General features: G+C 41.3%; 2 protein-coding genes across 8 annotated transcripts in view; both read right to left on the bottom strand.

The window, feature by feature from the left end:
- Positions 1–1,024: 1,024 nt before the first annotated feature.
- On the bottom strand, positions 1,025–5,544 carry cldn34a (claudin 34a). The gene is made up of 2 exons (XM_008407583.3): positions 5,434–5,544; positions 1,025–3,892 (listed from the first exon to the last, which is right to left on the bottom strand). Exon 2 carries the CDS (start codon positions 3,823–3,825, stop codon positions 3,097–3,099), a length of 729 nt encoding a protein of 242 aa, XP_008405805.1. The 5' UTR covers positions 3,826–3,892; positions 5,434–5,544; the 3' UTR covers positions 1,025–3,096.
- A 104-nt stretch (positions 5,545–5,648) lies between these two features.
- Positions 5,649–25,761, bottom strand: part of shroom2a (shroom family member 2a) — a 46,163-nt gene continuing 26,050 nt past the window's right edge. For 3 of the 7 annotated variants that reach the window (XM_008407577.3, XM_008407578.2, XM_008407581.3), the window contains 8 exons: positions 24,801–24,923; positions 21,034–23,389; positions 19,161–19,234; positions 11,482–11,997; positions 10,397–10,951; positions 8,013–8,196; positions 7,646–7,918; positions 5,649–6,974 (listed from right to left, as the gene is read on the bottom strand). In XM_008407577.3, coding sequence (XP_008405799.1) covers positions 6,702–6,974; positions 7,646–7,918; positions 8,013–8,196; positions 10,397–10,951; positions 11,482–11,997; positions 19,161–19,234; positions 21,034–23,389; positions 24,801–24,923 — 4,354 coding nt within the window. In that variant the 3' untranslated portion in view covers positions 5,649–6,701. Of the gene's footprint in view, positions 6,975–7,645; positions 7,919–8,012; positions 8,197–10,396; positions 10,952–11,481; positions 11,998–19,160; positions 19,235–21,033; positions 23,390–24,800; positions 24,924–25,443; positions 25,462–25,761 lie in introns of all 7 variants that reach the window. The other 4 variants (XM_081606596.1, XM_008407579.2, XM_008407575.2 and 1 more) reach the window with 3 other exon arrangements.

Here is a 25,761-nt window from a genome sequence, read left to right as displayed (position 1 = left end):
CAGTGACACAACTCAAAGGAAATGACATGAAAGCGTCTTGACAGATTATGTCTAAATACATCCGAATTCAAACAAACAAACTTACTCTGAGGGCTTGATAAACAGTTTTCATACGCAAGCTGGGGAATTGTCTAACTGAGACACAGCCCAGGTCAAAACATTCCCAATGTCGTTGTTTAAGACTTGGAAATTAACCCATTGCACGTCAATTATACATATCTATATTTAGTTGTATTTTTTTAACCCTAGACAACAGAAACTATTAAATCATGGAACGCAGTTTAATGACACAACAAAGAAAGTTGCTTAAGCTGAATCATGTTTTAAAGAGCGCCCATTTTCAACGCAGCTCGTTGCTAACGCCTTAGCAAACACCTGGTGAAACTGCACCTGGTGAACTCGTTATGGCAGCTACTTCTCAGTGAAACATTGTCTGTAAATGGGACTTTGGAGAAATGTTATGATGACGTACCGAAGGTGGAGTTTCAGGAGCTTCTTAGAGAGACAGAAGCCCAAATTCAAGACGTTAAATTTCTTTTATGTCATGTATACAGCATTTTTATAACTTACGGTAACAATGATTGTGCTAGAAATCTCACTCTATGCCTGGAAAATGCACAATACTGCCCGTTTAAAATAGTAAAAGTTAAGACACACTAAGTACTTAGTGCTATTAATCATGAAAGAGTGACCCAAATATTATTCTTATAAATGAAAGTAAAGTAAAAAGTTTTTTTTCTAGATCAAGGAAAATAGTTTGTAAGATTTTTAGATCCATTTTCTGGTGAAAAACACTGGATAAAAAATGTACTTTCTGAAAAGCTAATACAAATCTCTTATACATAATCAATGGAGTTTTTCCCAACAGGAGATTTTTTTTAAAATTACGTTTACAGATTTCATCTGCTCTTCCTGTAGTGACAGATCTGAAAGGACGGTCAATCTTCAATCAGATCTGCTAATGTAAAACGATTAAACTTTAGCTTTAATAACATAAAGTTACCTAATTTTTAAAGCGCAATCAGTAATACTTTTATAACAAATTTATATCAGTAATGATTTCTTGGTTAATGTCAAGTTGTCATAACAAAGACATTTTGAATAATGTCAATTTTGTATTAAAAGTGTCATAATTTACCAAATGACGCTTTATGACAACAGTCATAAATATTCACGAAGGCTTATTGATGTTCATGACAGGTGTTGTGTCATGTTTATGAAAGTGTCATGACAGTCTTATTCACCCCCCTTCAAATAAAGTGTTACCCAAAAGGGTCATCCAGTCAGCTGGCTTACAGGAAAACAAAACATACAAACACTGGAAACATCTGCATCAATCATCAGAGTTGTGTTTTTTAGTGCTCTGGCAATGATTTCTAACCGATGAATTTGATGACAAAGCGAGACAGATTAGATAACCCAACCTGGACGGACCGTGTGTGTTTGTCAAGCGTTATCTGCAGAGGTGTGTGTGTGTGTGTGTGTGTGTTCATCACAGGGAGGGAACTACAGGATTGTATTAATTCCTCTTTAAATATGTAGTCTACCGGAGTGTTCTTGATCCATTATGTCAGTGTTAATGTGTTAATCTTAAAGTACCTCACAGCTGTTGTCCACTTTGTGATTTTAAAGTGAGCCGAGTTCTAATGAAGTGAAGTCAAGAAGAAGAGCTTTTGTTTTCCCACCCGCCTGCCTCCTCCAGAGAGGTGCAGCAAGCCGCTGGACCAATGTGTGTGCACATGAGTGTGTGTTTGTGTGTGTGTGTGTGTGTGTGTGCTTACTCTGGAGTGTGTGAGAGAGAGAGAGAGCATGCCTTGCCTTGCAACTATCACCCCCAGTAAGGCGGGCCCCTCTACGTACTCGCATGTCCGCTGTCGTCCTACACAGGTCAAATGAGCGAGGCCCCCAGTCAACTTGACTCGCTGATACCCGTCCTCACACGGAGGCCGTCAGAAGCCCACACCTCGGCCTCCCTCCCCGGCCTGAGCTGTGATGACACCGATTTGTCGTCATGGGCCCAGAGGCTGGCCGACTGCTGAGGGCGCTGTGTGATAACGGAGCAGAAATCCAGTTTATGACCATCCGAGGATAAGAATCCGTCTGAGACCTTCACCCCAGTCGTAACGAGCAGCACATGATGTCTCGTGTATCTTTTATTTACATATTAAAGTCAGCTATTCTGGCTTTTTTCTATCGCTTTTATTTATTTATTTTTTAATTATAATTTTAACACCTTATTTATGAAGGCCAGCAGCGATCATCAGGGGTCAGATGATCCTCCAGCTCCTCTGTTAAAGGGGCAGTATTATGCATTTTCCAGGCATGTGGTGCCATAGCACAATCATTTTGTTGCCTTCTGTTTTAAGATATCAAAATGCTTTGATCTGAAAAATGACATTGCAAATGTGGCTGATTTTTGTCGGGATAGTGCTACAGGACGAACCTCCACAACAATCTCAAGTTTTTTGCCAGATTTATTAGATCTTTCAGGATTTATTCTCTAAAAAACCTCCGAGAACTTAATGGAACAATAGCATTCACGCCATCAGATACAGTAGCAAGACATCACACTGAAGTTTGTGGTTTTAGAGTAAAAAAAACAAACTAGAACAGTTCCAAGTCTGAGAATATTTCTGCCAGATGTTGCATGTGGGATGTACTTTAGAGGTGAGTTGGGTTCACAGAGGTCTCGTCTGCGTTCTTCCAGGGTTCAGGGTATCCTCTCCAACCAGCCTGGTCCAGGAGACCATTGCTGGTCTTCAGGAGTCTCTAGCTTGACAAATCAGGGTCAGGTGGTCAGGTGGTATTCGTGAAAGGTCACTGGAAACAAGACGGCCATGTCAACTTAACCGGAAATAACATTTTAAATGTCATCTCCTGCAAAAAACGTTGAATAATCTAGTTATTGGTGGTTATATTTATTTGGATTCCTGCCACAGAGAGCGTGTAGCACATGAGATGGCGTCCATTAGGGTGATTCCTGCTATGTCTTTGTTGAGTTTTTGGCACCTGCCATTGAGGAGGAATGTTATGATCTTTCACATGCGGGCATGGTTGCTTGGTAGTTCAGAAATGTTCTTAAAATGTGTAGAACCATCACAATCTTTCTTCACTGTAGAACCCCGGATTATCCATCGCTTGACTGTCACCCTTGGGCAGCTCAGACTTTCTCGGCAGTGTCGGTACCGTCCAGTGGCCGCTGAGCGAGTCCGCGGTTTGCGATGAATGCCTGTAGCAGAAGAAAATCACTCCGCTTATGAGCATCAGGATGGAAGCAAACATTCCCATTCCGATGGCCGCTCCCACACTCTGCCGGACCGGAGCGACGGGCAGGTTGAACTCCGGAGGAAAGTCTATGGTGCTGTTGTTCAGAACGGAGGCCATGTTCCACACCAGAGGCACCAAGGACAACACCGCCGTGACCGAATATAGAGTCCCGGCCACCATGAAGCTCAGCCTCATGTTTCTGCGGTCTTCCACTGAGAAGTAGGCGAACCTCACGGCCACCGCCGCGCTGACGTTCCCCAGCAGGCCGGTGATCACCGCCAGCATCATCAGGACCTGAGCCGAGGGGATCTCGGCAGGGACGAAGCTGTCCGAGACGCCGATGCCGCGACAGTACTCGGCCTCCGGGAGGACGTGGCTATAGAAGCACGCCCTCCAGATCCCCACCCAGGCCACGCCTGACGTGATGACGGACACGTCGTCCACGTACCAGAGGCGCCACTCGTTGATGCCGGTTGTCGTCACGATGAAGAGCCACGCCAGAAAGCCGAACACGAGACCCAGGAACTGGCGGTGTGCTGTGTGAGCCAGGTAGATCATTCCTGCCCCCGGGGTGATGCTGCTGATGCTCAAAGAGACGAGAGGCCGCAGGGGGCCATTACTTCTGCTAAACAGAAAAAACAAGGCATGCGAGATTGTATAAGTCACAGGTACGTGGACTCTTCAGACCTCCTTCAACTGTTTCTCAGGTTACAACCACAATCGCCAATGTAGTTTTAGGGATTTGTGGTGATCGACCGACAAGAAGCTGTGCTTGACGTTACAGTGGAATAGAAAGGAGGGGAAACGTGTGGCGCACAGTTCAGCCCTCCTGAGTCAAGACTTTGTAGAAACACGGATGGTGGAACTACAAGCTTCACAAGCTTTGCTGATCTAATATCTTTTAGCCATTCTTTTTTGCAAGACGGCTCAAGCTTAGCTCCCGAATGAATTAGTCTGAACTTTGACTGGACCATTCTAACGCATGCAAATGGTTTGATCTAAGCCATCCCATTGTAAACTTTGTCGCAAAACTTGCATCCTTTTTGAATTATAGAGAAAAGAACCATGCTCATGTAACACCTCTGATGAAGACGCCGAGGAAAAGCAATGATTGTAGCATTAGCTTATCGAGAGATGGACTTTGTCATAAGACCTTTAATTTATAATAAACTACTTGATATTCGTAACAAACCCCTAAAAACTAAAAGTAGTGCGGGTGGCTACTTTTAAACTATTGGTGAAATGAGGAGCAATAAAACTTTGTCACTTGGAGTCATATGTTGTTTCATAGTGAAATAAGTAGTTATTTAATTCAACTGTTGTCTCAACATAGCAGGTTGTTCTTAGATTTTTTTAAGAGCAATATTTGTAATTGTGTGGACTTGATTGCAGTTGTGTTCGATAATATACTTCCAAAATTGCCAAGAAAAAAAAAAATGCAACAAAATTTTAAATACCTTTATTGTTAATGCAAGAAAACAACTGCAGAATCTATACATGTTCTAGTCCAAACTGCTTAAACCCAGTGCCTTCAACGAGTCGTGGCCTTGAGGCCAAGAGAGGCACAAAACTATCCGACGAGTTGAGAACCGGGCCTTCCAGAACCACAGCTCTACAGGCCGTGTCCTGCTGACCATTTATGAGCCCTAGTTCACTCTCCGCATTCATTACCAAAGTAAATGAAGTCCACGCAATAAAACATAAAATGTTTTCTGCCATGGATTGAAAGCCAAAGGAAATTCCCCAGTTCTGTTTTTACCAGTTTCCAACAAAATGTTTAGTCGTGGTTCTAAAATGTTAAAATCTTCCACCTGTCATCATGTAACAAGGCCAAAGTTCAGCTTTAATTATATTGTATTCCTATGTACATATTTAATATAGAGCACCTTTTGTACTGTTCCTGCTACTGTCAATACATTTCCTACTGTCATGTAAAGAGTAAACTATGAATCACAATAAGGAGCTAGCAATACATTTCAAAATTCAAAGTATGATTTTGCTTGTTTGAAGGTTATATTTAGAGGAATTTTGAATTTTCCATCCAGAATAAAATTGCGCACCTTCAGGTACAGTCTGTTTGAACCGTGTCAATGATTCTCTATCTAAATCTTTGAAGGTCACACAGCTAAATAAGACGACAGAGTTACATTTTCTCCTCTTACTCACCTGGATGATTCTGTAGTTCAGACTTGCTTCCATAGACGCTGCATTCACAAGAGCAACGCTGTTGGTTTTCCTTCAGCTATGAGCAACATCTGACTTAATAATGTTCTACTTCCTGAAAAAGTCTTCACCTTCAAGCTTATCAGTGGATTTAGGGGTGTGGTGGAGTTAATGGTTAACTCCGGAGAGTGAACAGCAAAGAAATCCTCCCACAGCTGTGTGATTTCAGCAGACTCTTTATTTTATACGAGGGAGCACAGCTGATGAAGTGTTTAGTGTCAGGATGCAGCGGTGCATGAAAGTGTGTAAAACTGCAGCAAAGTGTGTACCTTCAAAACATCCGGCAGCTTGATTTAAACCATAAGAAGCCAAACAGCTTTAAAGTCTGAACGGTTGAATTACTTTGCGATTTTTGGCTCCACCTAAACAACTTCTTATAGTACTATTCAAGTAACAACAACTGCAATTGTGCATTCAGTTTCGACACTGTGTGTAACAAAACACAGTGAAGTCATAAAACATTATATAAACACTTGGTCAAAATATATAAGTGGTAATAATCAATAAACATGTTAATGTGAAATAAAAAGAGCAGCAGTGAGTGAAGGTGATGATGGTGACGTTTTCCACTGCAAACAGGACATTTGCTTCAAGTCTGAATCGGACGCTCCTTCTGTTCAGCGGCGCCGTGTGAAAAAACGTTTCTTCAGAGAGGAAAGCAAGGCCACAAGAAGTCGGCTGAAAAGGCTCCTAGTTGATCTGCTAAAGGGCGTTGCATTAAGTTACCTGAAATATTTGGATTTTTAATAGATCACGTGACAAAAAAATAAACTCAGAACACGATAAATACTGTAACACGCATCAGGTAGCATGGCTGCTCGGATTAACGGACAAAATACTCCCCTCCCACCCGCCTCTTTTCTTTACTTTGCAGATTCAAAAGGCTACAATAAATTACTAGTAAAACAAAATGTAAAAATGGTCTTCAGAAAGTTGGGTATAGTGGTTGGTGGAGAGGAAGTCAGTCCAAACGGTGCAGACGATGCAGTCCGGTCCAAAACGGTACAAGGAAAAGGTGAAGCGGCGAAGCAGAGAGAACACTACTCCTTTGTTCTGGACTGGCTTTTCATCTGCAGGTTCTGATCTCTGTCTCCCTCTGCTGGTGACAGGACTGAACTGACGCCTGAGCATACATGACGAAACTTTTCATAGCTGGTCAGTTTTTTTTCCTTAAATGACCACCATCCTTTCTTCTTCTGCCTTTTTTTTAATCACATGGCCAGTCTTTGCTCTATGGGCAGGCTGTCTATCAGACATTTGAGCTGCTCCTCGCCGAGTTTGATTTTATCCTCGAGCTTTCGCTGCTCGATGATGAGCGCCGACTTCATCTTCACAAAGTGTTCGTAGTCCGTGAGGCTGTCCTCTGGCAGGTAGTTGGCCAGGATGTCACAGACCACGCCCTCCCTACGGTCCAGGTTCTCCTTCAGCTCCTTGGCGTCCTCGTGTTGCCGGATCAAAAGCTTCCTCTTCTCGATCAATGTGCGCTGAAAAAAAAAAAAAAAAAAAAAAAAAATCAGGTAATACAGTTTCAGACTTTCAACTTTTTGTCACATGGGCCAAAATTGTCAGGTTAAACAAACTTGAGGCCCAAAAAAGTCATTTTTAATAAAAACACACATATATTAACATTTAATCAAGTTGATAATGTGATAGATTAATTAAGCACAATAAGTAGTCAGATTTTTCTTTTTTGTTGAAAGTGGCAAAACTTTAGGTGTTTTTCAAATCTCCCTGATTAAAGGAAGTATTTGTAGTCAGTTCAGAGCAATAAAAACAGGAATTAGATCACTGTTTGGAGCTGGATAGTCTGAATGCAAAAAGTGTGTTTATTTACAGATAAACGGTTTGTATTTTAATAACATTTTTCTGTAATCTTTCTGCCCCAATTAAAAATAAAACCTGTTCTGTTGGCTAAATTTGTATTCTTCCTGAACTGCAGTCAGCGGCCGTACAAAGTTCATTCCGTCATTGAATATATAGTCAGCGTCCTAAAATAATGGTCCAAGTAAAAGTGATTTTTTTTGGTCCAAATCCTCTTTTGGCAGTAACGGGGTGGTTATTTACTTATTTTTTTGGGGAGAAATCACTTTTGAACAGAAACTGACTCAGGCCGTCATTTTAGGACGGTGACATCAGTAATGAGCGGTTTGCTCACCCTTTCCTCAGGCGTAGCGTCCTCCTCCAGGTTGTTGAGGGCGTTCTCCACCCGGGCCAGGCGGCCCGACAGGGACAGCAGCAGGCTCACCACCTTGTCCAAATCGCCGACGAACATCCGGAACTTCTCCAGCTCGTTGGGTCGGCACACCTGCTGGACGCGGGCCTCCACCTCGTCTCCCAGCGCGTTGTTGTCCAGGATGTCCTCCAAAAGGCTCTCTTTAGCTTCTCGTAGCACCTGCAGCTTTTTGCTGAGGCTGTCGATCAGCTCTTGCTGCAACGGAGTGTCCCAAAACACCAACGTTAAGGACAAAAAAAAAAAAAAGTTCTTCTAGAATCCTGCAAGAATCAGAAAAACATCTTTGTACCTTTTTATTGTTCAAACCGATGTCCAGTTCGTCCTCGGAGTCTTCCTCCTCGTCCTGGTCCTGCATGTCCTTCATTTTGATAAGCAGCTCGGCTTTGGGGGCAGAGGTGCTGTAGTACGTTGAACTGGTCACCATGGTGACGGCCGCTGCCATGTTGTCCTCTTTTTCCCTGAAATGAAAAATACTAGCTGGAATTGATCAAAGAGGAAAAACAACCCGCAGTATATTTAACCTCCTTTAGTTAGAGGAGAGCAGCTTTCCAAGCCATAACTGATTCAGAGGAAAATAATTACAGCTGCCCTCAAACCATAAGATAAAAAAAAAAAAAAAAAACTATAAATACAGTGCCAACCATATTTTTAAAATTATTCATCTTTTGTTTATTTAGTCAGTGGGGAAACAAGTGGCAATTATCGGTCAAATTCTTTTATCTAGTGTTTATTAGGATGATGAGAAACTGCAAAGTCAGCAGGAAAGTCATAAAATCCCCAGATCTCACTGTTAAACAGCAACAAAAGGTGTCATCTTGGGGCTAGTAGGTCTCCATAGCAACCATTTAGATGTAAAAAAAAAAATGCTTCAGGCCCGTTCTGAAGCACGGTGGAGAATGTGATGATGTGGGCCCGTTTCTCTTTCAAGAGATTCTGCAGGAAAATGGATCAACACTGGTGCGTTAAGCAGGAAAATAATTACTTTTTTGGTAATATCGATAACATTTCACATTTTTTGGGGAGGTCTGATCTGCATATTGTGATTTTGAAAAACTTTAATGTAGTTTTAAATTAAACAAACTGATGTTTACTCTAATTTTACTCATTTATAGATCAGTGCATCCGTTCTGAAATTTTAATTTCTTTGAACTTATAAAAAAAAAAAAGAAGCTTTTTGACCTGCTGACCATTGCTGCCTGAGTGATGGTTGCATCTTTATCACATAGGAGTGTAAGAAAATTTACCAAAGATTAATTTAAACAGTTTAATTTGAAAGCTTCTTCCACATCATTAGCATGGAAGCCAACAAGTGTGGCTGCATCAGTTTCCTGCCAAAACGGTAGCAATCCCTTTTACTAAGACTGACAGTTTTGTTAATTCTACTCAAAGTTTAGCAACAACAACAACAATTTTAACCTTCAAGATTTAAGATCCTAACATAATGGCACCAAAATTTGAGCTCATGAATACAAAAATGTTAGCAATCAAGCAAGACTGATCAGATGAGGAGCGGGTGCTAGTTATTTGAAGAAGGAACAATCTCTACGGTCCGATTTAAAAAGACCAAACATGTGAACAGATCAACAGAGGTGATCTTCTGATAAGTGACAAGACTATAAAGGCGACTGAGATAGTTCTTCTGAACTGGGCACCCATCATTTTGTTTGGACTCTGGAGTTGTGCAAACTCCAGAGTCCAATTCAGTTCAAAAGTACTTTCTTAATCCGAAAAGGGAAATTACATGTTCTAATTCACATTAAACCTTTTTTTTTTTAAAAGCAGTGTTTAATGAAGGAATTACAAGGCCATCCCCATCCCTGCACGAAAACATGACCCTAACCTGTGTCTAATTTTATTAAAAATAATGTATCAAGTTCAATGCCGTTTTGTTAATAGGTTGATAATTTGTTTTCCTTCTGTTGTCATGGTAACTAGCACCGCATCCATCTATTCACTTAAACTTGAAAGTACACCTGTGTGTACCCAAATCTGATTTCAATTGCTGTATTAAAATTTGGCTAAATACAAAAATAGCTTTCAAATAAATACTGACCAAGAGTCTGTTTTTATTGCTGAGATTAGACAAAATATTGTTTCAGCTTTCTTCAACTCACCCGCGGTCTTAAGAGCCTGGTGCATTTGGACCCCAGCGGTTTTTGACTCTGGTGGAGTTGCACTGATCTTGTGTGTACGTTTCTGAATTTTTCTTTTTTGAGTCGTTTTTTGAACTGACAGAACAATCTCCGTCCTCCGCTGCCCAAAGCCGCCCCCACCCCACCGTCTGACCGTGACATGTGCTGCACTCCTCCTGAGCATAGCGCTAAGACTGTGGGAGGTTTCCTGGCACCAAAATAATAAGCAAACTTTCATTTAACAAGGAAAACATGCAAATATCTGAAGTTATGGATCCAAGATCCTGAAAAATGAATTTAATTATTTTGTTTAATTAAAATTGTTCATGCATAATTTATCTTTTTGTAGGTCAAAATCAACATTTCAGGTGATTTTACCTTTTAAAAATTATATTTTTTGGCCCACAAGTAGTACATTTGAGCTGACCATTTTTTTGCCCATGTGACAAAAAGTTTGGACAGCCTTGATTTACAGCATATCAGGTGAAAACCATCTGATTGGTCTGACTCCGTTCGCTATGAAAGACAGAGTGACTCTCACCTCTCTTCGACGGGCCGGTTTGGGTTGCTCTGCTTCGTCTGCACCTTCCTGCGCTGGTGGGCTCCATCCAACAGCTGCTCCTCCTGAGGGAAAATCCCCTCCATCAAGTCCATGGTGGTCCTCATCTTGCTCTGATCCAGAATATCGGCAAGTGACTTGTCCTTCCCCATGATGTCCCTCGCCAGCTCCTCTCTCTTCTGGTCCTCCTCCTCGCTCAGCTCCGTGCTTTCCGTCTTGCTACCGGGCTCCTTCATGTTGGAGCTTGGGCTATCTCCCACCGTGGTTATGTAGGGGTCACTCTGGGCAGCTTGCCGTGTCTCGGTACCCGCCGTGGTTTCGGGCTCCCTCTGCCGGGTAAAGGCGCAGAAAACGGAGTCCTGTCCCAGAGCCGGCGGAGCGCCAAACCCGACCGGGCTCCGGCTCTCGGCCTCACCGTGAGGAAGGTCGCTCTGCTGGAGGAACGGAGAGTTCTCCTTCTCACTTCCCTCCGAGTGTACAATCCTGATGGGAACTTTCCTCGCTGCTGTATTCTGGTTTCCTATCAAGTGCTCCACCCTGAAACAAAGAAAACCAAACAAAAAGATATTTAAAAAGATATTTCAGTGTGGAAAAAAAAAAAGAAGTCTCTTCTTGCAACCGCTGCAGCCAATGATTTGATTTCAAACTTTGGCTGCATGCTGGCAGCTGGAATTTTTTCCATGCCCAATGTGCTGGAACATCCAGGACGAGTCAAGACTCCTCCCACCCATTTCTTGGTTTCAACTAGCCGCAGTTAAAAAGCCGTCTGAAATTCACAACAGATGACACTAATTTGGCTGGATTTATAAGAACAAAAAAAGGAACAAACAGAACAGTGTTTGTCTTAGAAACATTTAAGTAGTTAGAATTATCCCAAACTAGTGGCAGCCTTAATTAAAAAAAAGGCAAAAAAAAAAAAAAAAAAAAAAAAAAAAAGAGAATCCCCCCACAGCTTGATGACACTCACATGTTGCGTGGACAGAAACAGTGACTCATTATGCTCCCTTTGTGCGTGCGGCAACTCAAACTCTCTCTCTTTTAGAGTAAACCGTTCATCCAAACGTTACCTGTGGGATTCGTCGTCATGCAGAGAGACTGGAGGCTTGTCGCTGAGTCTCTGTGGAGAGAACTGTGGAGAAGGAGAGCGCTGCCCCTCCATGCTGAAAAGCCCCGAGGGTCTGTGGGAGGAAGCCGGGGGAGAGGAGGCAGGGTGGGGATTGGATGTTGATAGATGATGTACTGCCTCTTGTCCTTTGTCCACAAGTCCCTTGCCCGTCTCAGAGTCAGTCTTTGCAGAGGAATTGGGACAAAAAGTGATGTTCGGTTCAAAGTCTGAAGGACGCTGGGCGAGGACGTCGTCGTCGTCGCTCTGCGAGTCGGTGAAGTGGATTTCTTGAGTGTGGGAAGACTCTGTGGGACTGGGAGAAACAGACTTGTGGTTCTTGGTGGCAGCAGCAGTAGACTTCTGTCTGCAGTCAGGATTGGCTCCTGTCATGAGTGCAGGGGGTGGCGCTGAGTCATTCCCAATCTCTGCTGGCTGCTCTCCCACTTTGCAGTCACCTGGACTGCTGCTGCTGGAGAACCTGAGGAACACAGCAGAAAGCTTTTAATTACACAGGCGGGCAGGCAGAGCCTATCATCTGCACCTTATTCAAATAATACACTGTAGAGTGGGTCTTGTTCACCCCCTCCCTCTGCATCAGCCACTGTGATTATGCCACCATGACAAGACACACGTCTTCCTCTGCTCAGCAAGCGGCTCAGCTGGCAGCACGGAGAGGAATATTTCAGTTCCCGCAAAGTCTGCACGGAGCAGATCACTTTTTCCTGCCTGAATTGTGGTCCCAGATTTAACTCTTTATAGGAAAGGTCAGAGTGAAAAAGCACAAAATCTTAAAGTGTAGATTCCAGTGTAAATATCTTACTGCACTTGAAATAAAATGAAAGTAACTCACAAGTAGCTTTTCAGCAAGAAATAGAAGCTTGTAAATAAGTCTTTAAGATTGATGAAAACGTACTCATGTCACTGGCAGATTATTTCACTTACAAAGTGGGAAAAATGTCTTTTTATAAGTTAAGAAATCTGCTAGTGGAGCCAGTACATTTTAAAATTAATTTAAAACTGGGGTATGTAGCTTTTATTAAAAAAAAAAAAGTTCTTTACATATTTAAATGAGACGGTCTGTGAAAAGATCAATCTCCTCCACCTCCTCACAGTACAACCAGTCAGAGCAATTAGGAGTGCCTTAGTGCTGTCAATCACTTTGTGTATGCACTGCTAAATATGCTCAGAAACAACTTATTGAAAACAGTTTATTTACAGTCATCAAAGGGGGAGTGTTTGAGGTGCACATACGCCAAGATGATTGACACTGCCAAGGCCCTTCTCTGATGACGATCAGAGCTATACATTTCTGTAATTAGTCCTGGAAAAAGGAGGAGCAGCGGGGCACCTCAATTTCTTCGCAGATTATCTGTCTCATATCACACCGTTATGACAGACTGACAGTTAAATTTATATTAAAAAATTATTTTTTATTTTTTTACATAAGTTTGACATAATTTACTTAAAACAAACTCCTATATTTTGCTGAAAAGTTATAAGATGGTGCGCTTGAAATAAGACAAAACTAAGATATTAACACCGGAAACTAGACCAAAGATACTTGGTATGATTTTGTGTTTTTGCAGTGTGCACCGTAAGGCAAATGTCACTGGAAGCGCAGTCATTAAAGGCCTGCTGCTGAACTGTAAACAGACGTAAACCTTTAAGTGTTCAATCATTCAGCATAATTTACGCACCCAGCACAGCTAAAAGCAGTCATTAACTGATCCTTGCAGCTTGCTTTGTGTGCATAAGAGAAAAGCAAACAGGCTAATATCATGGTTTCACACACACAGATTACATTTCCTTGCGTCTTCTGATACAAATTTCGCTCAGAGTCATTAACAGGTAAATCGTGATTAAAAGGCTCAATTGATTCTGGAGTCACAAGATCAAATATGGCGACTCGGGAGCAGACTGACGCCACAACTCAAAGCTCCTGATTTAAAGCCTTACAAGCTCCAACAGGTCGCTCTGAAGGAGGTTTGTTGGTGGAGCTCAGAGCCTCCCTCTGTCCTGTGACATAATGTGAGGAGGTTTCAATTGGGAAGCATGAAACCAATATTAAATGCAGTCATAATGAGGCGCTGAGCTATAGGGGACCTCTGGTTGTCAGTGGAACTACAAAAAGAATACAGTCAGATTTATTTAAACTTAAAACACGCTTTGTAAGCGTTTGTCCTTTAACAACAAAAATACACGAAATCAAATTTCGTTGATCTACTAGAGGAGCGGTTCTCAACGTGGGCGGTACCGCCCCCAGGGGGCGTTCAGAGGACGGCAGGGGGCGCTGGCGGAAATTTTTACGGAAGGGGGGCGCTGGGATTCCTCTGGGGGCGTTTGGTCGAAGGTAAACTTTACACCTTAAATGCAGAACAATGCCAGTTTAGACTTTGAGCAACTTGGTAAAACTGTATTGTGTAACATTAAACCATGCTTGGCTGCAACTATCGATGGCAGCTCTTCTTCTCTTCAGTGTTTGTAGCTTCTGTTAGCTTTTGGCGCAGCTCCGTTCTCCTGCTACACCGGCTGATGACGTTGCTGAGATTCACTTTGTCTGGTATTTTTGTACATATATTTTGCCAGTTCTGTGATCATGTTAAGCAGCAACTTATATTAAAAAGAGTTTTATTGTCCGTCTGGATGCTGCACGCTTCCATGGAAGGACAACAGAAAATCGCTCTTATAAACATGTAATTACTAAAATCACGATCCACTCACTTATCCCTCTGAAAAATGAAAAAGAAATCCATCCACGGGGGATACCACGAAAGGGAGCGTTCATTTTATATTTTATAGCGTTAACACCGGTGCTGTAAGTGGTCCGGTATGAAACGGGTGTGATAGAACAACGGCACCACAGCACTTTTAAATGTCATCCATCCATCCATTTTCTTACACCCTTGTCCCTCAGTGGGGTCGGGAGGGGTGCTGGTGCCTATCTTCAGCTAGCGTACCGGGCAAAATTGTTTCCGTTGTTTTAAAAGGTATATGTCAGTCTGCCTTTTCCCCATCGATACGTTTCTTGACCACCCTGAATCTTACAGGGTAAAAAAATAAATAAAATGACGCACACATTGCACAAAACTCTGAAACAGGAGAAGCGGGACAAATCGGAGCAACGAACTAGATGTGAATTGTGGCATAAAAACAGAGAACCCAACGCTGAATAGTGAAAAATCAACACATGATGTGAAACATGACGATTAGGCGGCGCAGCAGGTGATGAGTGAAAATTACTGATGGTCAATAAATGATAAAATAAATCTAGCAACAGGAAAGAAACTAAAGTGGACATAGCAATAAACCAGGAGAGGATAATATTAATCAAAGGAAACTAAATGGAAATCAATGAAGAACAAAATGCAAGAATAAACTAAGAAACTAAAGTAAATACGGAGGAATAAACTGGCATGGCAAGACCTTTCGAGCAATAATTAATACAGAGACTGTATGGCAAGAATAAATAGACACTATTTCCAGATGAAAGGTAAAATGATATTGTTGAAGTGCCATGGGTTTGTTGAGACCACATCTAGTACTGAGAATAAATGTATCTTACAAACCAGTCCAAATTTATGTCCAGTAAAACGATTAATCTATAAATCAATGGACAGGTCTGTATAAAGATATAATCTATGTTTCTATCTCATATTTGTACGACATTAAAAGGATCTGAAACTTTTTTTTTCCACTGAAAGGTCTGGTTTGCACAATAAATGCCATGTGGGTGAAATTTTATGGATGATACTCTGATGTCCCATTCTCCTGAAGGCAGCACAGAGCTGCGCCACCAGAAACCAAGACAAAGAAGAGTTATGATTAATGTAGTTACAGTTCTATCCATGTTTTAATGTTGCAGAGCTCAGTCGTTTTGCAAATAGTTCAAAGTTTAAACTGGCATGTTGAACATCTTATCTGGTCATTTTGTGGAACATTTAACAACTAGAAAATGGCACAAAATAATATTTTTTCCAGTCTGATTGGCTGCTGTTAGGCCTACAGATTTTAACTTGAATGTTCATTGCATTTTTCATAGACACTTGTGAAAATAATTTCTATTCCCATGACTTTTTTGTTCTCTGGGAAATTATTTTTGATGATAAATACAGAAACAAGCATAAAAATCAAAACATCTACAATAGTGATAGTAATATAAATGATAAAATAATGGTCAGTGCAAAGTAGCCCACAAATTCTTTGGTGGGGGGCGGTGAGGGACCTGGATAAAGGCTAGGGGAGCGCTGGCCCAGAAAAGGTTGAGAAACACTGTACTAGAGTATACAGACTTAATCATGCAATTTACTAAAATAACAGACAGCGAAGCAATTAAGTGAAAACTACAAACAATTACATTTAAGAAAAAAAAAACACTTGTAATTATTTTCTACCTACAACTCCTTAAGAGGCATCGTTTTAGTTTCACTTGTTTCAAATTCTGTAAAATAAGTAAATGCAACTAAGCACATTATGCTATCAAAGTATTAAATGCTTTATCAAAAGAAACAATCAGATCATCCCTACACTGTTAAGTCAAGCACAAAGAGCTAAGCGCTTCCCATGCTGATGTTGGATGTATTTTTTTGCTGCAGATACATCCTTTGCTACAAATGGTCAACATTCACTAAACGAATACTACATTTAGGAAATAAAATGTTTATTTAAAAAAGGGAACTGAATTATTTATTTGCATTTCTTATGCTTCAAATATTGTATAAAAAAAGCTTACATGATTACCGTATTTTCCGCACTATAAGGCACACCAAAAAACCTTCAATTTCCTCAAAAGCCAACAGTGCGCCTTATAATCCGGTGCGCCTTATATATGGACCAATATTGAGCCACAACAGGTCTAGCAACTACGGTAAGCAGCCACCGACTTCATTTTCGCCTGTAGAAGAAGAAGCGCGTGGTGAATGCTGGGATAGTTGTCAGAATGCTGGTTTGTTAATAAAGTTTGACTGACCTATCTACCTACTGACCATCAAGAATCAGGTCTGCAGGTCATTTAGCACCACGTTCTCCATGAACATGCTGTGCGCGAACGGAGAAGGGTCACCATCGTCCGGCCACGCCCTGGCCCAGTCGCGGAAGGCTCTCCTCGCCAACCGGAGTCGGACTGTTTTGTTGCCATTCCGTTAGTGCAGCTCCATCTAGTGGATGCATAGCGTAACTCCAGCCTCTACTGTAGCGTCTATTCTATGCGCCTTATAATGCGGTGCGCCTTATATATGAAAAATGTTTTAAAATAGGCCATTCATTGAAGGTGCGCCTTATAATCCGGTGCGCCTTATAGTGTGGAAAATACGGTAAATTAAAAATCTGCAGTGAAAAAAGGTTTTTTTTTTATTACTAGAATAATCTTACTGAAAAATCTAAGAAATCTATTACTTCACGTTTGCTTGTCAGAGCAGAGAATTCAATCTTTTTCAAGCACAGCAGGCTGATTATGGTTGAAAACTCCCCACAATGGCTGAATTAAAACAACCGAGCAAAGAAGAGTAAACCGCAGTGATGGAAAACCCAGTGCTAGCTGGGTAGGCATCAAACCGGTGATGGAGGTTACCTCTGCCAGGGACGGCACAACCTGTGGCTGAAGATGAATGCTCAGGCTAAACTGACATTATAAAAATCAAACAACTCTTAAAATTGTCAGCAAGTTTAAATGAGCCAAATATCTGTCAGGAAATTAACCGCCTCACCTTATGTGACTTAAATTTCCATCCCACAGAGTATGAAGGGAGCGTCCTGCCTGTCAGCGCTCAGTGACTGAAGCCACCTGCTGGTATCACTTTCCACCTGTATCAATATCACCATCTGGGTGGAGCAGGCCTATGAGCTCATCCACCAGACCTTGCCACAACAATAACATCCTCTGTCTGTGCTGCTGTTGTAACCCAAACGTGAGGGTGGTATGCAGTTGCTTCAACAATGAGGTTGCTCAATATCAGTTACTTTACACTCTAGTTTCAGATAATTCTTGAAAAACTGGCAGCAAATGTCACGTCGTGAGTCACGCATCATGATACTCAGTCGAAGAATTAGTTTGTGTAATCACAGAAGCTATTTTGAACATAGAGGGTACCGTTACCTAAAATGGCTTTCTTTTCATGTAGTTAGGTGTTTTTTTAGACTGTCTGCTAACCTCTCTTCAAACTCTACATGTTTATGTCTTCTTAAAAGTTGTGGGTTGTAAACCAAGATCAACCTAACCCTGCCGGTGCTTTAGTTATGCCAAGAACTACTCTAACCTATAGGTATGTGAAGCATTTGGGAGTTTTACACAGTGGCTATTTAATTACCACAATCACATGACAAGCCTGATTGGTACAAGGATGGATTTGCCTAGCTTTCAACATCCAATGATGAAATCATGGAAAAATACCAAACAAATGAAAAACATACATGTGCAAAAGAGCATAAATGTCAGGAGACTGACAACAGGTGGCCTCGGATTTAACATTTCAACTTTTTTAAAGCAAAATATTCAAATGCCAAGACTTACAATTGTACTTGTATGTTAGGGATAGCAATATGAGCTAGAAAGTGTAAGTGTTTTGTGGCATTTAGTGTGAAAATGATAAAAGTGGTAATATTGTGTTGGCTATTATCACCAATCACTCTTTCAAGGACCAAACTAATAAAATAAATTAATAAAGAACAGGGAACTACTTTGGGACACCAGTGACATCAAGTAGTGTAATTTCACAACTAAACAACACACAATAACTGCATTTAATATTTATAAAGATATTGATATTAGCTGCTTCCATAGAGCCAACAGTGGGAATATTGTCAAATAACCCCCATGCTACTTGTAGGTTTGTATATTCAGCATCATTTTATCAAGTTTATTATTGTGAAGATAAGTTAAAGTACTTCTGACGCTTACAAACAAAAATAACAAAACAGTAAGTATATACAATTGTTCATTGCTAATGTATGCTCAGCAAGTCTCAATATAAAATGCAGAAGATGGTAAACTATTTGTTTTATCGCTCCTATTGTGCCAAACAGACTTAAATACAAGCACTTTTCAAGCAGAATAAAATGTGAATCATGATGAATTCAGATCAATCTACTGCACAAATTTACTGCAACACAGTTGCATTTACACAGTTGTGTTAGCGTGAACTAAAGCAGAGTCCTAAACAACATGCTGCTTTCTGAAGAACTAAATCACTAGCACAAAAAAACAATTACAGACCTTATTGGTAAAAATGTCATGCCTCTTGGCTGCTTCTGTGAACTTGGGCCCTCTATTAAATTCCCAAAGAGCTGAAGAAACACTTCCTCACTGTCACAGACATTCAGATGCCTCGCCTACGCCGCTGAGCCTACAGTAATCGACACAAAGCTCGGCTAGAGAGACGGCTTCTGTTGTCACAGCTGCCACCGTTAATGCCTTTATACATTATAAAGACTCCAGTGTTCCTCTGAAGGCCTCTTTCATTGATAAAGGAAAAGTGCAACAGCGGTAAGATGCAGATCACACGGTATTTACTGATAATCTGATGAAGGTAGTGCAACTTTTCTAGTGGGACTATAAAAACTTTAAAGAGACATTCCCATGTGCACATACATGTAAAAAACAACAACATTGTATTTTGGCAGAATTATTCTGATGCTCACAAGACTTACCTTGTGTCTGTGATGAGCTTTTCATCAGGTTCGCTCTTCTTCATGGAATATCCTGTGTTGGGCTTTGGAATCTTCTGTAAGAGGATGAACAAACACAGTCTTATGCAAAACATTCAAACATCCCAGAGACTCAAATGAACGTCTTGTAACCAGCTCATGTTGCAGCTTTGTGGTTTTCTTGCTGCTGTACAGAACTAAGCAGGTTCATGCCTACAAGGTAATTTACAAGTATGAGGGTGTGTCTTTGCAAACAGAAATATATTAATATTTAACTTGGCTCGTTTCTTCTGGTGCTTTCTCTACAGTCAATCAGAAGGGCGTGATGAATTTGTCATGCTTTAATCAAACCTATTCACGGATTCAGTATTCATAAATTTTTCTGTGAAATGTTAACTCAGTTAAATTAGTCACAGAAAATTTGCCTATTCGCGGAATTTTTCCGGAGAGCATATATAAAGTATTCAGAAGAAAATGCAGCTTGGAAGCTGAAATACCTGTGCCCAGTGGTATTGAATGGTGTTTGCAAAGCAGCCAATCCAGGAAGTGCATTAACTTTACTAGGCAAGTGTTCCTACAATTAATAATGACTGCTAGCAATTCAATTTTGTTCTTATGATAGCTGGGCAATATGGCTTAAATCAGTGTTTCCCAACACTGGTCCTCAAGGCACACTGACCTGCATGTTTTAGATGTTCACCTGCTTCAACACACCCCATTCAGATAATTGCAATTCAGCAAAACCCTGTTAATCAGCCAACAATTGAAATCATGTGTGCTGATGATGCAGGGGAGCATCTAAAACATGCAGGTCAGTGTGCTTTGTGGACCAGGGTTGAAAAACACTGGCTTAAATTAGTGTTTCTCAACCCTGGTCCTCACCGCCCCCCTGTCCTGCATGTTTTAGGTATTTTCCTTCTGCCACACACCTGAATTGTATCTCTGGGTGATTAACAGGCTTCTGCAGTACTTGATGGTCATGCAAACATTTGAATCAGCTGTTCTGGAATAGAGGCACATCTAAAACATGCAGAGCAGGGGGGTGGTGAGGACCAGGGTTGAGAAACACTGGCTTAAATAAAAAAATCTCAGATTTTTTCCATTTCAGATACATTTTTTCCACTCTTTATTAGAAAAATATATATGTATAAAATATTTTCAAAAAGCGACTTATTTCAATCATACCTTGTGTGAATTATATCGCACAGTATGAGGACCAGGGTACGAGAATCTTGTCATAATATTGCCAGAATAAATATGTAATTAAAGAGGACTTTTTTGTGTGTTGGAGTTTTCAGAAAATTACTACTTCACTCTCCAACAATTGACTTTATTCTGCTAATATTAAGAATTAATTTATAATTGTCAAAAAATAAATAAAAATCTTAGCCTGACCCTTATATTTGTCCTAGAGTTGACCTGAATTCAAAGTCCAAATCAATAGAAGTTCTAAAACTCGCTTGTCAAACAAGATGGTGGGCTTTGGGCGTGCTGACATCACTCTGAACCAGGGGTGTCAAACTCCAGTCCTCTAAGGCCGCTGTCCTGCAGTTTTTAGATGTGCCACAGGTACAAAACACTGGAATAAAATGACTTGATTACCTCCTTTTTGTGTAGGTAAGTTCTCTAGAGTCCTGCTAATGACCTAATTATTCTATTAAGGTGTGGTGCAGCAGAGGCACATCTAAAAGTTGCAGGATAGTGGCCCTCCAGGACTGGAGTTTGACACATGTGCTCTGAACTATGGAAACTCAAGGAATGCATTAGTGAAAAAAAAATCGACATTTTCCAAAAATTAAAACTTCATAAACCAAGAATTCACTTAATTGATTTTATCAACTAATGAACATCTGAAATTACAGGCGTTCTAACTTACCTGGCCGTATATGTCTGCTGAGGGCGATGATCTGGATCTCTCATGGAAACACGTCGTCTGGGTCAGGTCCTCTGGTCCTGGATCTAGGATGTTCTCGGCCGAATGATACCGTCCAGAGGCTTTTTTCTCTGGATGCTGTCTCTGTATTTTCCAACTTGCTTCATACTCAGCAAATGTACCGAGTCTTTGCTTGTCTTGGGAAGATGGTGAGGAATAAGAAACCTCAGTGCTCTTGATTTCCTTCTTTGTGTTTTCTGTTGCACAGCTAGAAACCTGATACTTCAATTGGCTTTTAGGCGGCATGTAATCAGGAAACCCTGGAGTCATAGTTTCATTTAAGAGTTTTTGTTGGTCTAGTGAAGAGTTTGTGTTTTCAGTAAGAGTCGGGACTTCACTAGCCCCTACCTCATAGATTTTGTCTGGTTCAGAATACGACCGGACCTTCTTTTCTGTAGGGAAACGCTTTCGGGATCCAATGCGAGTTATGTGAAGTGTGGAATGATTTGTTCCTGACTCCGTGACCGTTGCCAGAGCACTTCCATCTTTGTGAGCCGGGTAGTTAGACTGGACCTCAGTGGCAGCATGGTCCACCAAAACAGGCTCCAGATCTCTCCTCCTGAAAGAGGTCGCCTTAAGCACCCTGGCTTGAGCTTCCTTTACATGATCTTTGTAGCAGTTAGACTGCAAGGACACATCTGCAGAAGCTGGGATGGAAATTTCAGTAGATTTCCAAGAATTTTGCTCTTCTGCTTCACCTTGAGCCTCGGGGAGAGCAGCAGCACTCTTGCTTTTCTGCAGCTTTGCTCTTCTCAATTGGATTTCATTTCTCAGTGTGGTGGCAAACCGCTCACTGCGTTTTACCTGGTTGCTTTCAAAGTACTCCTCAGAGTTTGAGCCACTGGTTTTCTCCTCTTGACCTCCTGTATCCATGGACAGAGAGTGAAGCATCGGAGTTGTCTGAGGGCAGATCTTGTTGCTCACATGAGTTTGAAGTCTAATGTCTTGGTGAGAGTCTTTGAGCTGAGCTGGCAGAGACCGTCTTTGCTCAGGATGCCTCCTAGGAAGGTTACTGATGTACGGAGGGTCTGCCATTTGAGTGCCGTGTCCTCTATGGCTTTCCCTTTCGTCACAGAAGTGTTGGAGTACAGAAGTTTCCGGAACAGTCGTCACTTGGTGCTTGCTGTAGGCATTGCTGTCTTTGTTGTGAGAGGGGAGTTGATGTTGTTGAGGAAGATGATATTTGACTTTGGTGACTGTTCCAGCCTGTGGTGGATCTGCACCGGTACCGCTCCTCCGGTCATTTGGTGCATCAGACCATGGTGAGGCGTTAGGCGGATTGGATGTGGTGACGCAGTAATATCGGCTCGGTCCAGTGACCTCTGTGGTTTGGTCAGTAGCTGTAGAAGACAGCGAGCTGCTTAGACTTCTTCTCTGGTTCTGGGTCGAGTGTTGAGCAGAACCATTAGTGGGAGGTTCCTGCGAGCTGCTGTGGTACCCACCTACACTTTGTTGCTTTGGCACGGATACAGACCAGGGTTGAGGATGGAAAGTGCTTTTGTCACTATGTTGTCTTGGATGGAAGAGCTGGCTAGCATGGGGAGCTTGTTGTTGCCCAACATCAGTGCAATAGGGGGAATACTGCTTGTTGGAGCTAAATTGGGAATGGCTGTATTTATCAGATGCACCATAAACATTTTCACTGTCATTCTTTGGAGAAATGTTGTGACTGCGACGGTTTTCAGCAGAAACCTTACAGGCCAGGTGTGAATCAGGTACTTCTGGGTGAATTTTTACCTTCCCTCTCTCATGCGCCTTGGTTGCAGCAAAGCTATCACTACGTGTAGGCGGAAGTGGAGGAGGGGGAGAGGCTGAAACAGTCTTCTTTTTCTCTGGGACATTCCACACAGGTCCAAAGACGGTTCTGCTTGAAGAAGAGTGCCTGGACCCAGGCAAATCCTCAACCTGTGGGCCACCGTGGCCCGAGTTAACTCCTGGCATCTGAAAATATGCAAGTCTTTCATCCTGTCTGCCTCCCTCAGCAGCCAGACTCTGGCTGTTTCTGCCATTGCTGTGCTTTGCATCCCACTGACCGACCTTATATGCCACGTTCTCTGTCGAGGCAGCGTTGCTTTTTGAGAGCGAGTAGTCTGGAGTGCTTGAGCTTGTTGAGAACGAGCTGTAGGCAGAGTCTCGTTTCCCTGCTCCGAGGTGCTCCATGCTGTTGTTTGACTTAGCAGGCGACATGTGACCGTGTTCTAGACTGTCCATGCTGCCAAGAGAGCTGAACTGGTCGGACACTCTGCGCAGGTTTGTCTGCTCCCAGCCAGAGGCGAGATCTGTAGTTGATGAGCTGGAGCTGCAAGAAATTAAACGTTACAACATATGAGTAATGAGGTTTTCCTATAGCAAGGTATGTGCAGGTTCCAGGGTGTCAAAATTAAGACTTTTTGAGACCTTTTTCATGCCATCTTGAATAAAATTTAAGGCAAAAAAAAACAAACTACAAACTATAAATACAGGAGATGGTTGGGGGGGCGCTGTTGTATTGCAATCAACAGATCTTAATGAAAACTGACATTTCTGGGGTCTGTTCGGGGCTCTTGGCAGTGACTGTGTGATTCTCATACTTCTCTGTAGCCTTACCCCCATAATCCCAAAGTTAAAAGTTTTTCTTTTTTTTTTTTGCACAGAATACATTTAGCCTCGTATGGGTTGGCAACAGAAGAGAGCCATGTAGCCAGCTGGGGGTAAATTTGCACTTAAAAAAGCTAGCCAGCAGCTAATTACCGACTGTCTCGAATGACAGAATGCAATGAAGATGTCTGTGCACAACTCACACTTTGGACTGACAGAAAAATCTGAATGAAACAGAAAACTACAAATATGGCAAAATTTAAGACATGTAATTAATATATTTAAGGCGGACTTATATTTCATGAATTCAAGATGTTTTAAGGCCTTAATTTAAATACATGAATTTAAACTTTTAAACTTTTGAAGGATGCGCAGGCACCCTGCATTTTACTTTTTCATTTAAGATCTGGACACGATCCAGTCACTGGTATCAAGGTAACCTAAGATCTGACAAAGATACACCTTCAAACCCACAAACATTTTCCTTCAAACTGTTTTGAGTTACTTTAACAGGAATTTCCATTAGAGAATATGTCTGAGTAATCGGATGATATGGAACATTAATTAATGCTACTTTGACCGCTGCCTGTCCTGTTTCTGCACACTGCTGGCAGAGACAATGTTGGCTGTTATTTTTGGTTGTAATTACACACCACCATCACCACCTTATTAGAGCATGTGTCTATTAGAGCTAACATCTGTTGAAACATGTATAATGAATATTGATTTGTAAAATATCGCAAAATGTAGAGGGTGTTTATTTGGTTCTTTACTGCATGTATGCATCGAAATAAAAATAATGATAAATAAATACTCTCAAAGAAACTATTCTACCTGTAATAATCTATTTGTTAGAATGTTTTAGCAACACTAGGATACATGATAGTTGAGTTTCTTTTCTAAATAAAAACAGTTGAATTACATTCATATTTTTTATACAATATATATATACTGTGAAACATGTAATCTCAAACTAAATATACATGTTTGAGGCAGTAGTTGTTGGTGTAAAACGATTAAATGTTAAGTAATCAACTCTAAGTTCTGAAAACTAAAATCATGAAATTATGTACTGTAAATGAAAAAACACCCCAAAATCAGAATCGGCAGCAAAACAACTAAATCCCAGTTACCTTGCATCATATCTGGGGTGCCACACCGTGGTGGGCGGGGACTGTCTTCTTCCAGCTTCTGATTGGCTTTCATTGAACTTGGTGGAGTGCCAGGAGTGAGGCCTGCTTATGGGTTCATTCCGTCTGCAGAGAGGGCAAAAAACACAGACTGGGTTACAGACCAAACTCTGATGAAAAACACTGTTTTTCCATCTATAAACCAGCCCATGTCGACTTTATCAGCAAACTTAAAGGTTCAAAAATAAGGCAATAGTTGTCTTGTGAGAAGTCTGAGCATGAGTTTGACTTACATTTTTTAAATTGAGCACACAAGTATGTATTAAAAACACATTTGCTTTGAGGTGTCAGATGATGTGTGTGTTAGTATCTTAAACTTTGGTACACTCCTACAGGTCTTTGGCAAACCTGAGCAGTCTGAGCTCTGAAAATGGATATTTCATAAGGCCAGACGTTGGAGCTGAGGTTTCAAGTAAATGGTATGTTGCACTGTAAGGACTCAACTTTTTAAACAAATCCAAACAAACTCTTTAAACCATTTTTTATTCACTCCATCAGTCACAGTGGGAATAAATGTGACATATTTTAGATTTGTTTTAGCTCTTAGAAGCTTTGTGCAGATGATAGTTAGCCATAAGTCACATACCCTTGAAAGCCGTTCTTTCTGAGGTAGCATGTCACAAGGCAAACACAAAACACAAATTAACACATTTGCTCAGAATTACAAACAAAACGCATTCTATGTCTAACTGGATGAAAATGCATGCTGCACAAATGGAATGAACTTTATTGAAAGATATGAATCACAGGACAATGCAGGTGATGATCGGCCAGAGACAGAAAGCTGATGTCAAAGAACTTTACTAAGCAAATGAGTTCTATGGTAACGTACACAAGGCAGACATGATGAAGGGGGGAGTGGACAGGACATATGCACTACTTCTTTACAGTGAAGTGACAGAAT

This window comes from Poecilia reticulata, chromosome 4 (assembly GCF_904066995.2).
Source record: "Poecilia reticulata chromosome 4, P_reticulata-male-v2, whole genome shotgun sequence".
Lineage (NCBI taxonomy): Eukaryota > Metazoa > Chordata > Actinopteri > Cyprinodontiformes > Poeciliidae > Poecilia > Poecilia reticulata.
The sequence above is the reverse complement of the archived record's forward strand: the minus strand, read 5'-3'. Positions and strand labels throughout refer to the sequence as shown.